The sequence below is a fragment of the Sciurus vulgaris genome (genome assembly GCF_902686455.1).
Source record: "Sciurus vulgaris genome assembly, chromosome: 1".
NCBI lineage: Eukaryota > Metazoa > Chordata > Mammalia > Rodentia > Sciuridae > Sciurus > Sciurus vulgaris.
The window spans coordinates 168,837,256-168,849,335 of record NC_136461.1 but is presented as its reverse complement, the minus strand read 5'-3'; the positions used below and the strand labels follow the sequence as shown (position 1 = coordinate 168,849,335).

Sequence of the window (12,080 nt, the reverse complement as noted above, 5' to 3'; positions counted from 1 at the left end):
GCTCTTGGAGTTTTCAAAGAAAGGAAATTCCGGAGGGCCACACTGCGTTTCCCAGTCTGGGAGAAGTACTTTGAATGTTCTGAAACCCAGGCAGAAGGGTAGAGAGGCCAGCTGGAGAGAGTGTTAGGATGAACTTTTAGGGTTTAAGAGGAGCTCACTTTAGTGCTAGGAATACAGTCTTTGGCACAGTTTTGGGTGGGACTTAAATAACTAGCAAGAGATAAATTTGTTTCCTTGATAGTTTTCCAAGATGGTCTGAGAGAATAGTTTCATGTGGAAATTTTAACTGACTCCAAAATCCTGGGAGAAATCAATTTTTTTGTGCACTAATTTCCTCATCTCTAAACTAGGTGAATCAGGAGCCCCTGTTTTACAGGAGTGTTTGAAGATTAAATGAGATCTACCTAAAAGTATTTAGAATTGTGCGTGGTATGTGGTAAACCTTTGATAAATATTATTACTAGTAGCAGAATATCTGAAGTGAGGCTCTTTCTATAAAGCAAGTGGACTGGTCTTACTATGGAGTCTGTTTATTTTTTGTTAGGTTATTTGCAGAACAACTCTAAGAGTGGGCAGTTACTCTAATCCTGAGGACTAAATATTTAGGGGAGGAGTGTGCCTTTATAGATCATTTGTCTTACTTAACTGATTTCATAGAGAAGAGTCTAAAGTGTCTCCTACTACTTATTCATCTTCCTTGGTGAGTTTTAGAGGCTCATCATACATCATGGTGTGATTCCTGGATAACAACTAGCGACAAAATTCACTTTTGTCTCTTAAATTGTTGTTCCATGAACATGAAGCCTCTGTAGTCTAACTTGTAAAAGGAACCACCCACAAACTCTTTAGGGATTTATAAAGAGTTGCTTTAGAGAAGAAAAATTCCCTGACTTTTTACTTTTTTAAGATTCTATTTTAGGTTGAAAATGAAAAAAAATGCGTACTGTTTCTTACAAGAAACTACTGGCAGCAATGTAAAAGAGTGCATTTTCCCCACATCCACACCAACATCTATTATTATTATTTGTGTTCTTTTTTTTAATTGTAAACAAATGGGATACACGTTGTTTCTCTGTTTGTACATGGCGTAAAGGCATACCATTTGTGTAATCATAAATTTACATAGGGTAATGTTGTTTGATTCATTCTGTTATTTTTTCCCTTCCCCCCACCCCTCCCACCCCTCTTTTCCCTCTACACAGTCCCTCCTTCCTCCATTCTTGCCCCGCTCCCTAACCCTAACTCTAACCCTAACACTAACCCCTCTCACCCCCCATTATGTGTCATCATCAACTTATTAGCGATATCATTCCTCCTTTGGTTTTTTGAGATTGGCTTATCTCACTTAGCATGATATTCTCCAATTTCATCCATTAGCCTGCAAATGCCATAATTTTATCATTCTTTATGACTGAGTAATATTCCATTGTGTGTATATATATATATATATATATATATATATATATATATATATATACCACAGTTTCTTTATCCATTCATCAACTGAAGGACATCTAGGTTGGTTCCACAATCTGGCTATTGTGAATTGAGCAGCTATGAACATTGATGTGGCTGTATCTCTGTAGTATGCTGATTTTAAGTCGTTTGGGTATAGGCCAAGGAGTGGGATAGCTGGGTCAAATGGTGGTTCCATTCCAGGTTTTCTAAGGAATCTACACACTGCTTTCCAGGGTGGCTGCACTAATTTGCAGTCCCACCAGCAATATATGAGTGTACCTTTCTCTCCACATCCTCGCCAACACCTGTTGTTGCTTGTATTCTTGATAATCGCCATTCTAATTGGGGTGAGATGGAATCTTAGGGTGGTTTTGATTTGCATTTCTCTTATTACTAGAGATGTTGAACATTTTTCCATATGTTTGTTGATTGCTTGTAGATCTTCTGTGAAGTGTCTGTTCATTTCCTTAGCCCATTTGTCCAGTGGATTATTTGCATTCTTGGTGTAGAGTTTTTGAGTTCTTTATATATTCTGGAGATTAGTGCTCTATCTGAAGTATGATTGGCAAAGATATTCTCCCACTCTGTAGGCTCTTTCTTTGCATTGCTGATAGTTTCCTTTGCTGAGAGAAAGCTTTCTAGTTTGAATCTATCCCAGTTATTGATTCTTGCTTTTATTTCTTGTACTATGGGAGTCCTGTTGAGGAAGTCTGGTCCTAAGTCGACATGTTGAAGATCTGGACCTACTTTTTCTTCTATAATCTGCAGGGTCTCTGGTCTGATTCCGAGGTCCTTAATCCATTTTGAGTTTAGTTTCGTGCATGGTGAGAGATATGGGTTTAGTTTCATTCTGTTGTGTATGGATTTCCAGTTTTCCCAGCACCATTTGTTGAAGAGGCTATCTTTTCTCCATTGCACATTTTTGGCCCCTTTGTCTAGTATGAGAAAATTGTATTTATTTGGGTTTGTGTCCGTGTCCTCTATTCTGTACCATTGATCTACCTTTCTATTTTGGTACCAATACCATGCCGTTTTTGTTACTATTGCTTTGTAGTAGAGTTGAAGATCTGGTATTGCAATACCCCCTGTTTCACTCTTCCTGCTAAGGATTGCTTTAGCTATTCTGGGTTTCTTATTCTTCCAGATGAATTTCATAATTGCTTGCTCTATTTCTGTAAGGTACATCATTGGGATTTTAATTGGAATTGCATTGAATCTGTATAGCACTTGTGGTAGTATGGCCATTTTGACTATGTTAATTCTGCATATCCAAGAACATGGGAGATCTTTCCATCTTCTAAGGTTCTCTTTAATTTCTTTCTTTAGTGTTCTGTAGTTTTCATCGTAGAGGCCTTTCACCTCTTTTGTGAGATTGATTCTCAAGTATTTTATTTTTTTCAAGGCTATTGTGAATGGGGTAGTTTTCCTAATTATTCTTTCCAAAGATTCATCACTTATGTATAAAAATGCATTAGATTTATGTGCATTGATCTTATATCCCGCTACTTTACTGAATTCACATATGAGTTCTAAAAGTTTTCTGGTGGAATTTCCTAGTTCCTCTAAGTATATAATCATATCATCAGCAAATAGGGATTGTTTGAGTTCTTCTTTTCCTATTCATATCCCTTTAATTTCTTTGGTCTGTCTAATTGCTCTGGCTAGAGTTTCAAGGACGATATTGAATAGAAGTGGTGAAAGAGGGCATCCTGGCTTTGTTCCAGTTTTTAGGGGGAATGTTTTCAGTTTTTCACCATTTAGAATGATATTGGCTATGGGCTTAGCATAGATGGCCTTTACAATGTTAAGAAATGTTCCCACTAACCCTATTTTTTCTAGTGTTTTGAGCATGAAGGGGTGCTGTATTTTTTCAAATGCTTTTTCTGCATCTATTGAAATAATCATGTGATTCTTGACTTTAAGTCTATTGATATGGTGAATTACATTTATTGATTTCCTGATGTTGAACCAACCTTGCATCCCTGGGATGAAACCCACTTGATCATGGTGCACTATCTTTTTAATATGTTTTTGTATGCAATTTGCTAAAATTTTGTTGAGAATTTTTGCATCGATGTTCATTAATGATATTGGTCTGAAATTTTCTTTCCTCGATGTCTCTCTATCTGGTTTAGGTATCAGGGTAATATTGGCTTGATAGAATGAGTTTGGGAGGGTTCCCTCCTCTTCTATTTTATGGAACACTTTGAGAAGTATTGGAATGAGCTCTTCTTTAAAGGTTTTGTAGAACTCGGCTGAGAACCCATCTGGTCCCAGACTTTTCTTTGTTGGTAGGCTTTTGATGACTTCTTCTATTTCATTACTTGAAATTGGTCTATTTAAATTGTGTATGTCCTCCTCATTCAGTTTAGGCCATTCATATGTCTCTAGAAACCTGTTGATGTCTTCGAAATTTTCTATTTTGTTGTAGTATAGATTTTCAAAATAGCTTCTAATTATGCTTTGTATTTCAGTCATGTCTGTTGTGATATTACCTTGTTCATTAAGAATTTTAGTGATTTGGGTTTTCTCTCATCTTCTCTTTGTTAGTGTGGCTAAAGTTTATCAATTTTATTTTTTTGGAGAATCAACTATTTTGTCAATTTTTTGTATTGTTTCTTTTGTTTCAACTTTGTTGATTTCAGCTCTGAGTTTAACTGTTTCCTGCCTTCTACTACTTTTGGTGTTGGTCTGTTCTTTTTCTAGGGCTTTGAGCTATAGTGTTAGGTCGTTTATTTGTTGAGTTTTACTTCTTTTATTGAATGAGCTCCATGAAATAAATTTTCCTCTAAGTACTGCTTTCATAGTGTCCCAAAGATTTTGATATGATGTTTCTTCTCATTTACCTCTAAGAATTTTTAAATTTCCTTCCTAATATCTTCTGTTATCCATTCATCATATAATAGCATATTGTTTAATCTCCACGTGTTGGAGTAGTTTGTTTTTTACTCTTTCATTTATTTCTAACTTCAATCCATTATGATCTGATAGAATACAAGGTAGTGTCTGTATCTTCTTATATTTGCTAACATTAGCTTTGTGGCATAATATATGGTCTATTTTAGAGAAGGATCCATGTGCTGCTGAGAAGAAAGTGTATTCGCTCTTGGTTGGATGGTATATTCTATAAATGTCCATTAAGTCTAAATTATTGATTGTGTTATTGAGATCTATGGTTTCTTTGTTCAATTTTTGTTTGGAAGATCTGTCCAGTGGTGAGAGAGGTGTGTTAAAGTCACCTAGTATTATTGTGTTGTGGTCTATTTGGTTTCTGAAATTGAGAAGGATTTGTTTGACATACATGGATGAGCCACTGTTTGGGGCATAGATGTTTATGATTGTTATGTCTTGCTGATTTATGCTTCCCTTAAGCAGTATGAAATGACCTTCTTTATCCCTTCTGACTAACTTTGGCTTGAAGTCCACATTGTGTGAAATGAGGATGGATACTCCAGCTTTTTTGCTGAGTCCATGTGCATGGTATGTTTTTCCCCATTCTTTCACCTTTAGTCTATGGGTATCTCTTTCTATGAGGTGAGTCTCTGCAGGGAACATATTGTCAGATCTTTCTTTTTAATCCAATCTGTCAGTCTATGTCTTTTGATTGATAAATTCAGGCCATTAACATTCAGGGTTATTATTGAGATATGATTTGTATTTCCAGTCATTTGGTTCATTTTATTAATTTTATTTATTTATTTATTTTTTTGTCACAACTTGGTTCCTCCTTTATTTGACAATTCCTTTAGGATAATTCCTCCCTTTGCTGATTTGCTTCTTTGTTTTTCATCTCTTCCTCATGGAATATTTTGCCAAGAATGTTCTGTAATGCTGGCTTTCTTTTTGTAAATTCTTTTAACTTTTGTTTATCATGGAAGGATTTTATTTAATCGTCAAATTTGAAGGTACGTTTTCGTTTTGCTGGGTATAAGATTCTTGGTTGGCATCCATTTTCTTTCAGGGCTTGAAAAATGTTGTTCCAGGCCCTTCTAGCTTTTAGGGTCCGGATTGAAAACTCTGCTGATATCCGTATTGGTTTCCCCCTGAATGTAATTTGGTTCTTTTCTCTCACAGCTTTTAAAATTCTGTCTTTATTTTGTATGTTAGGTATTTTCATTATAATGTGCCTTGGTGTGGGTCTGTTGTAATTTTGTGTCTTTGGAGTCCTATAAGCCTCTTGGACTTGATTTTCCATTTCATTCTTCAGATTTGGGAAATTTTCTGATAGTATTTCATTGAATAGATTGTTCATTCCTTTGGTTTGTTTCTCTGAACCTTCCTCAATCCCAATAATTCTTAAATTTGGCCTTTTCTTGACATCCCATAGTTCTTGGAGATTCTGTTCATGATTTCTTATCATCTTCTCTCTTTGGTCAACTTCGTTTTCGAGGTTAAATATTTTGTCTTCAGTATCTGAGGTTCTGTCTTCCAGGTGTTCTATCCTATTGGTTATGCTTTCTATGGAGTTCTTAATTTGGTTTATTGTTTCCTTTATTTCAAGGATTTCTGTTTTTTTTTTCTTCCAGTATCTCTAACTTTATTGAAATGATCTCTTGCTTCCCATATTTGCTCTTTTAACTGTCGATTGGTGCGATCGTTGAATGCCTGCATTTGCTCTTTCATCTCTTCCTTCATTGCCTGCATTTGCTTTTTCATCTCGTTTGCTTCCCTGATCATTTTAATTATGTACATTCTGAACTCCTTTTCTGTCATTTCTTCTGCCATGCTCTCATTGGATTTTATTGATGTAACATCTAGATTTGTTTGGGGCATTTTCTTCCCTTGTTTGCTCATATTGTTCAGGTATCAGCGGACCACTAAGATATTGCAGATTTCCTCTATTGACTTGTAATGTCCCTGAAGATTTCTAGTATATCCCCTCTTAGCCTTCAGTGGGCTGAAGTCTGGAGGAAGTTGATAATGCGGTGCTCCACAAGGAAGCTGCCTCTCTAGGAGTGGTGGTCTTCAGGTGGGGTATATTCCCTGCTAGTGGGCAGAGGTGCCTCTACTTGTTGACCAATGATCCTCCAAAAGGGAACTAGGTTGCAGGGTGAGGCAAGGCCTGTTTGGGCCTGTGTGTCTGGTTTTACCGTCCTTGTGGGAAAATCTCACCTGGCAGGGAAGACTTACCCGGTGGGGAGGTCTCGCTCATCAGTTCCCCTCCTAGAGATTCCCCTCAATCCACAACTACCGCCTGGGCTGGACTGCCTTCCTCTGCAACGTTCCCAGGGGCCCAGACCTACCTCCTGGGCCTGGGAGCCTCACCCTTTGCAGACACGTCTCCTTAGGCTGCCTCTCTTCAGAGTTCTGCCTGCAGTCCTGGAACCTTCGCTGCGCCCCTAAGCATGTCTCTGTGCAGCTCTTCCACCAAGAAGCCTCCTAGGTCCTGGGACCCTGCTCTGCACCTAATCGCCTGGCTATGCGGTCCCTCCTCTGAGTAGCCACCTGGAGCCCCGTACAGTCGCTCCAAAACCCAGTGACCTGCCGCACAACTCTTCCTCCGGGCAGCTGCCAGGTTTCTGTGTGGTTGCTAGGAGTCCAAGCAACTCACTGTGCGCCTCCTCCTCCCACCAACCGCCCGTAGCCCTGGGCAGTCATTCCGAGTCCAAGTGACCCGCCGTGCTCCTCCTCCTCCTCCGGGCAGCCCCCCGGTGTTCAGGAGCAGTTGCTCTGAGTCCAAACAGTTCGCCGCGCAGCTCCTCCTCTGGGCCGCCGCCAGGAGCCCCAGTGGTTGCTCCGAGTCCCAGCGCTGTGCTGAGCGGCCTCCTCTACGATGCTCCCAGTTGTCCGAGTTCACTGCTCCAGCAGGGGGAGGGGTGTCTCGTTGGGCAACTCTACTTCACAAAGTTCCCTGCGTTCCAGGACGACCGCCCCATCCAGGATGCCTCCCCAACGGGAGAGACTCACCCGGCTGCTTTGAGTTGGTCCCAAGTCTCTCAATATCTCCTGTTTTGAATCCTGAGTCCTGGAGAAACATGAAATGCAGCCACCCTCTAGTCCACCATCTTGAAACTCTCCACGGTCTCTTTTATAAACAGAAAGGGGGAGATGTGGAGGGCGAGACCCGGGGCCCAGGGTTATGCCACATGCATCTAAGATGGCAACTCATTATTTGTGTTCTTGATAATATCCTTTCTAATTGGAGTAAGAGGAAATCTTAGAGTTGCTTTAATTTGTATTTCTCTAATTATTAGAGATGTTGAATACTTTTTCATATATTTATTAATCACCTGTATGTCGTCTTCTGTAAAGTGTCTGTCCAGTTCCTTGACCCATTTATTGATTGGGTTCTTTGTATTTCTGGTGCAAAATTGCAAATTGGTGCAGCCACTCTGTAAAGCAGAGTGGAGAATCCTCAGAAAACTTGGAATGGACCCACCTTTTGACCCAGTTATCCCACTCCTCAGTTTATACCCAAAGTACTTAAAATTAGCAAACTACAGTGGCACAGCCACATCCATGTTTATAGCAGCTCAATTCACAATAGCTAAATTGTGGGACCAACCTAGATGCCCTTCAACAGATGAATGGATAAAGAAACTGGTGTGTATATATACACAATGGAATATTATTCAGCCATAATGAAGAATAACTTTAGGGCATTTGCAGATAAATGGATGGAATTGGAGAACATCATGCTAAGTGAAATAAGCCAATCCCCCAAAGCCAAAGGCTGAATGTTTTCTCTGATAAGTGGAAGAATAGAGGAACTCTAGATTATGAAGAGGGAAATGGGGGGCATGAAAGATGGTAGAATGAGACAGACATCATTACCCTATGTACATGTGTGATTACATGAATGGTATAAATCTACATCGTGTACAATCATAGAAGCAAAATGATGCACGTCATTTGTGTACAATGAATCAAAAGGTATTCTGTAAAAGAAAAAATATAATAAATAATAGATAAAGAAACTACTGACATACAGGATTGACAGAAATTTCAAATCAGGAACAAGAAAACTGTTTTTTCTCTTTCAAGTTTGCTGGGTTCAAGTGCGTCCTTCCTCACAATTCTCTGTGGGCCCTGCAGGTGCGGTGGAATGAGCCAGGTGCACACTATTCCTTAGCTGACAGAGACAAGCTGCCAATATTCCCATTCTCCATCGACCAGGAAGGAGACATTTATGTGACTCAGCCCTTGGACAGAGAAAAAAAGGATTCAGTGAGTAAAAGGGAAAGAGTTTCACAGATGAAAAGACAGGGTCCTGCGTTCGCTTACCCCTGAGAGCAAGATCAACTTCACTGAAAAAATAATCTGTGTCCTGGACATACTGGTTCTCAAAGACATAATGATTTGATAATTTCCCTGCCCATCTGACCCATTTGATTTTTTCCCTTCATTTCTAAATAAATTGAAAATAAACTGGGGTGGGAGGTGGTGGTCGATGAAATAGAAACCAAACAGCTATTTTCTCTGCCTTTTAGAGGGACAGCGAAAAAGTCTTATCATAACTCTGACCTTCCTATATTTTAGTACATTTTTTATGCAACTGCAAAGGATGAGTATGGAAAACCACTTGCATTCCCGCTGGAAATTCATGTGAAAGTTAAAGATATTAATGACAATCCACCGACATGTCCATCTCCAGTGACAGTATTTGAGGTCCAGGAGAATGAAGGACTGGGTAAGAGCTGTTGAGTGACCTGCAGCTGCCTTCCCTGTGTTAACTCTGTGATCGCTTTCTCCTCTGTCAGGTAAATGGCGGGCGGATTGACCTAATCAGTGGTCAGTGCTCCTCGTCTGGCATAGCACAGAGGTTGAACGGTGAGGGTTACATGGGTATGATATTTTAGATCAAGCATTGTTTGGATAGCATTCTTAAGTGAAGCTTTTATGACTACCACCACTAATGATCACTACCATCTACTATTACCACCATCTCCCTGTCGCCATGCAAGCACCATTACTACCTCACCAGTGTCTTGTGCAGATATACAGGGATGTCTCATTTGCAAGATTTTTCCACCAATTCTCCTATTTGACCTCTAATCAATTCATTTAAAGGATAAAGTCTCATCAAATCTGCTAAAAAATTTAAACATTTACACAAAGTTGGGTATCCTGTAGTAAATGTCAACAATACCAGTGGAAGTTGAATTTGACTTTTGAGCCTCCCTCTCTAGGCAGCTGATAATTTGGGAGGCTGGCAGATGCAGTTAAGTCCCAGCTATGGTAAGAATGTTATGATTCCTGGGAGTCTTAGGACTTGCCTGGATTTGGGACAACCCTTGTTCATTCCCCCATTGGTGTTGAGCACATTGACTGGGTAGGTGGGTGTGTCTTGAATGTTCTGACCTGTTGTGCTGTGTAAGTTTCAGAGGCTTAAAAGCACTGTGGCCTCTGACGACTCATTTCTGGGGCTTTGCTGCCCTGTGGGCACATGCTCATGGGGCTGTGGGTGTTCGCGTCATTTTCTTTTGATCTCTCTGTCCTCTCACTAACCACCTTGCCCCAGAGGCTGCTTTCCTGGTGGCTTGCTGGCTGCTTCTTGGGTGTCTTCCTACCTTGACACTCATTCTTTTTCTTCTTGCTGTCTGGTGTCTCATGTGGGCTACTTGTAGTCAGGTCTTCTCTGCTTCATTTATTCTAACTCTTATCCCAACAGGAAGAGTTAAATGATAGCTCGAAGGATTTCAGTCAATTACAAGGAAGAACCTTGTCACAGGGCCAATTATGTAATAATTGAATGCAAAACAACAGCCAAAAAAACAGGTTTTTTGGAAACAGATTTTTTTTCCTTTTGGGAAATCAGGGATGGTCTGTGATACTGCATGTAGGTGGAAAACCTTTGAAGACCTTTCTAGGTGATATCTCCTGTCTCTTGGCATTGGGCTGAATATATGATGTATTTATTATCTATTGCTACATAAGAAATTGCACCAAAACTTAGCAGCTTAAAAATGAACATTTATTATCTCATAGTTCCTATGAGTCAGGAATCTGGGAATCTGGGTGGAGTTCGCATGGGTGCCTGTGATTCAGTGGGTGGGTGGGGGTGGGGCAGAAAAAATAGGAGGCGGCCAACATGGAAACCAGTCGTTTTGTATCCTAATCTTGGATGTGAGAATCTGTTGTGCCAAATTCTGTGCATCAGGGTCCAGTCGTTGGGCTCATCTCATCCTCAAAAGAGTGGGGCTGGGTTATGAAGAAGTGTGGCTATTGGGGTGAGAAGTACTAGGAGCCATTTTGGCAGCTTCCTGCCTAATTTGACAGAAGGATAATACTAGTTCCCTAATGAGGAAGTCATTGTTGGTAGAATAGATTACTCAAGGGCTCAGCATACTATTTTTTTTCTTGAAAAGTGAGAATTTATTTTGCAAAAGCACTTCATAAAGTCTTTAAAGAACCAGGAATTCTTATAAATCAACAGAGTATATTCCCTGTTGCTTAGAAGAGGTGTAAGTCAGTGCTGCTGTCTTTTCAGTTCTTACCATCTAGTATTCCCTTTCTATTTTCACTCTCCTGTCTGGCGTCTTGTTTTACCCAGAATTTTGTTGGGCTTTGTGTCCTCACAACTTAGTGATACCAGAATTAATAGTTGAATCACATTTGTGACCAAGTCCTGTGTATCCACTTGGGAAATTTAGCCTCTGAAGTCCCCACCTCCCCAAGTATGCCTGGATTCCCTCGAGAGATGCTGCACATGTCCTTGTGTCACTTGGGCTGCCTCTTGTTCCTGGCCTGGATCATGCAGATGTGGCACTCCTTTCACTTCTGGATCGTCCACAGTCTTCTTGCTCACATTAGGATTGTCCCCTAATGCCAGCCATTCTCACGGTGCCTCTTGACAGCTGGAAATGTCCCGTGGATGAGGGAACATCCTCATTCTTCTTACTTTCTGAAAGGAAACATCCAAAGCAGTGCTGCTTAGACCCCGGAGGCTCACAGAATATAGCAGGGCCCTCTTTGATCCCACCACATGCATACTTTTCTCATATGCTTAACACAAAGTCTGCTTGGTTATGGTGGATTCAGAGAGAGAAGCTGACACTCACTAGATATACATTCCTTCTGTCCTATCGTTCACTATGGCCCCTGAACCCAGGTCATGAGACACATCTGCATGTGTCGAGCTTCACTGTTGTAGGTACTTCCCTTCTCATTTCCTCAAAGCAAAAACCTTTAAGTTTCCCTGTAAGTCAGTGCAGTAAACTGATATGGGAATGGGGTATAACCTAAACAGACACAGGGGATGAATTCAAGTCTTAGCGCTTAGATGGGATTTTTGCTGCACATAAAGAAACCCACAATTCTGGGGCTGGGGATGTAGCTCAGTGGTATAGGGCTTGCTGAGCATGCACAAGGCCCTGGGTTCAATCCCCCAGTGCTGCAAGGAGAAAATAAAAAGAAGCCCACAATTCCCATTTCATGGAGCAAGGTGGTCTGGAACCTATCAGAATTCGCCCAGAGCTGGTAGAACAGAGTCATAGGCACTGACTCTGGAACTCCTTGGATCGACACATTCATGGGAATAAAATACTTGGAACTGCCAACTGCAGTGTGATGGGATGGGTGCACGCCTGTCCTTTGCCCTGTGATCTTGGGGTGGAGTCTGTCTCTGCACTGGTTCTGTTATTTCTTAGGAGCAACTCAGGGTTGATTTCTCTTTGTTTCAT

General features: G+C 40.5%; 2 protein-coding genes across 2 annotated transcripts in view; both read left to right on the top strand.

The window, feature by feature from the left end:
- RAD54B (RAD54 homolog B) overlaps window positions 1-12,080 on the top strand; it is a 744,820-nt gene that overhangs the window by 317,589 nt on the left and 415,151 nt on the right. The gene's annotated exons all lie outside the window — the stretch shown is intronic.
- The window catches only part of CDH17 (cadherin 17), a gene marked incomplete at its 3' end in the record, with an annotated part of 129,892 nt that overhangs the window by 74,422 nt on the left and 43,390 nt on the right, over window positions 1-12,080 (top strand). The window contains exons 8-9 of the mRNA XM_079116982.1: window positions 8,494-8,625; window positions 8,938-9,088. Coding sequence (XP_078973108.1) covers window positions 8,494-8,625; window positions 8,938-9,088 — 283 coding nt within the window. The remainder of the gene's footprint in view (window positions 1-8,493; window positions 8,626-8,937; window positions 9,089-12,080) is intronic.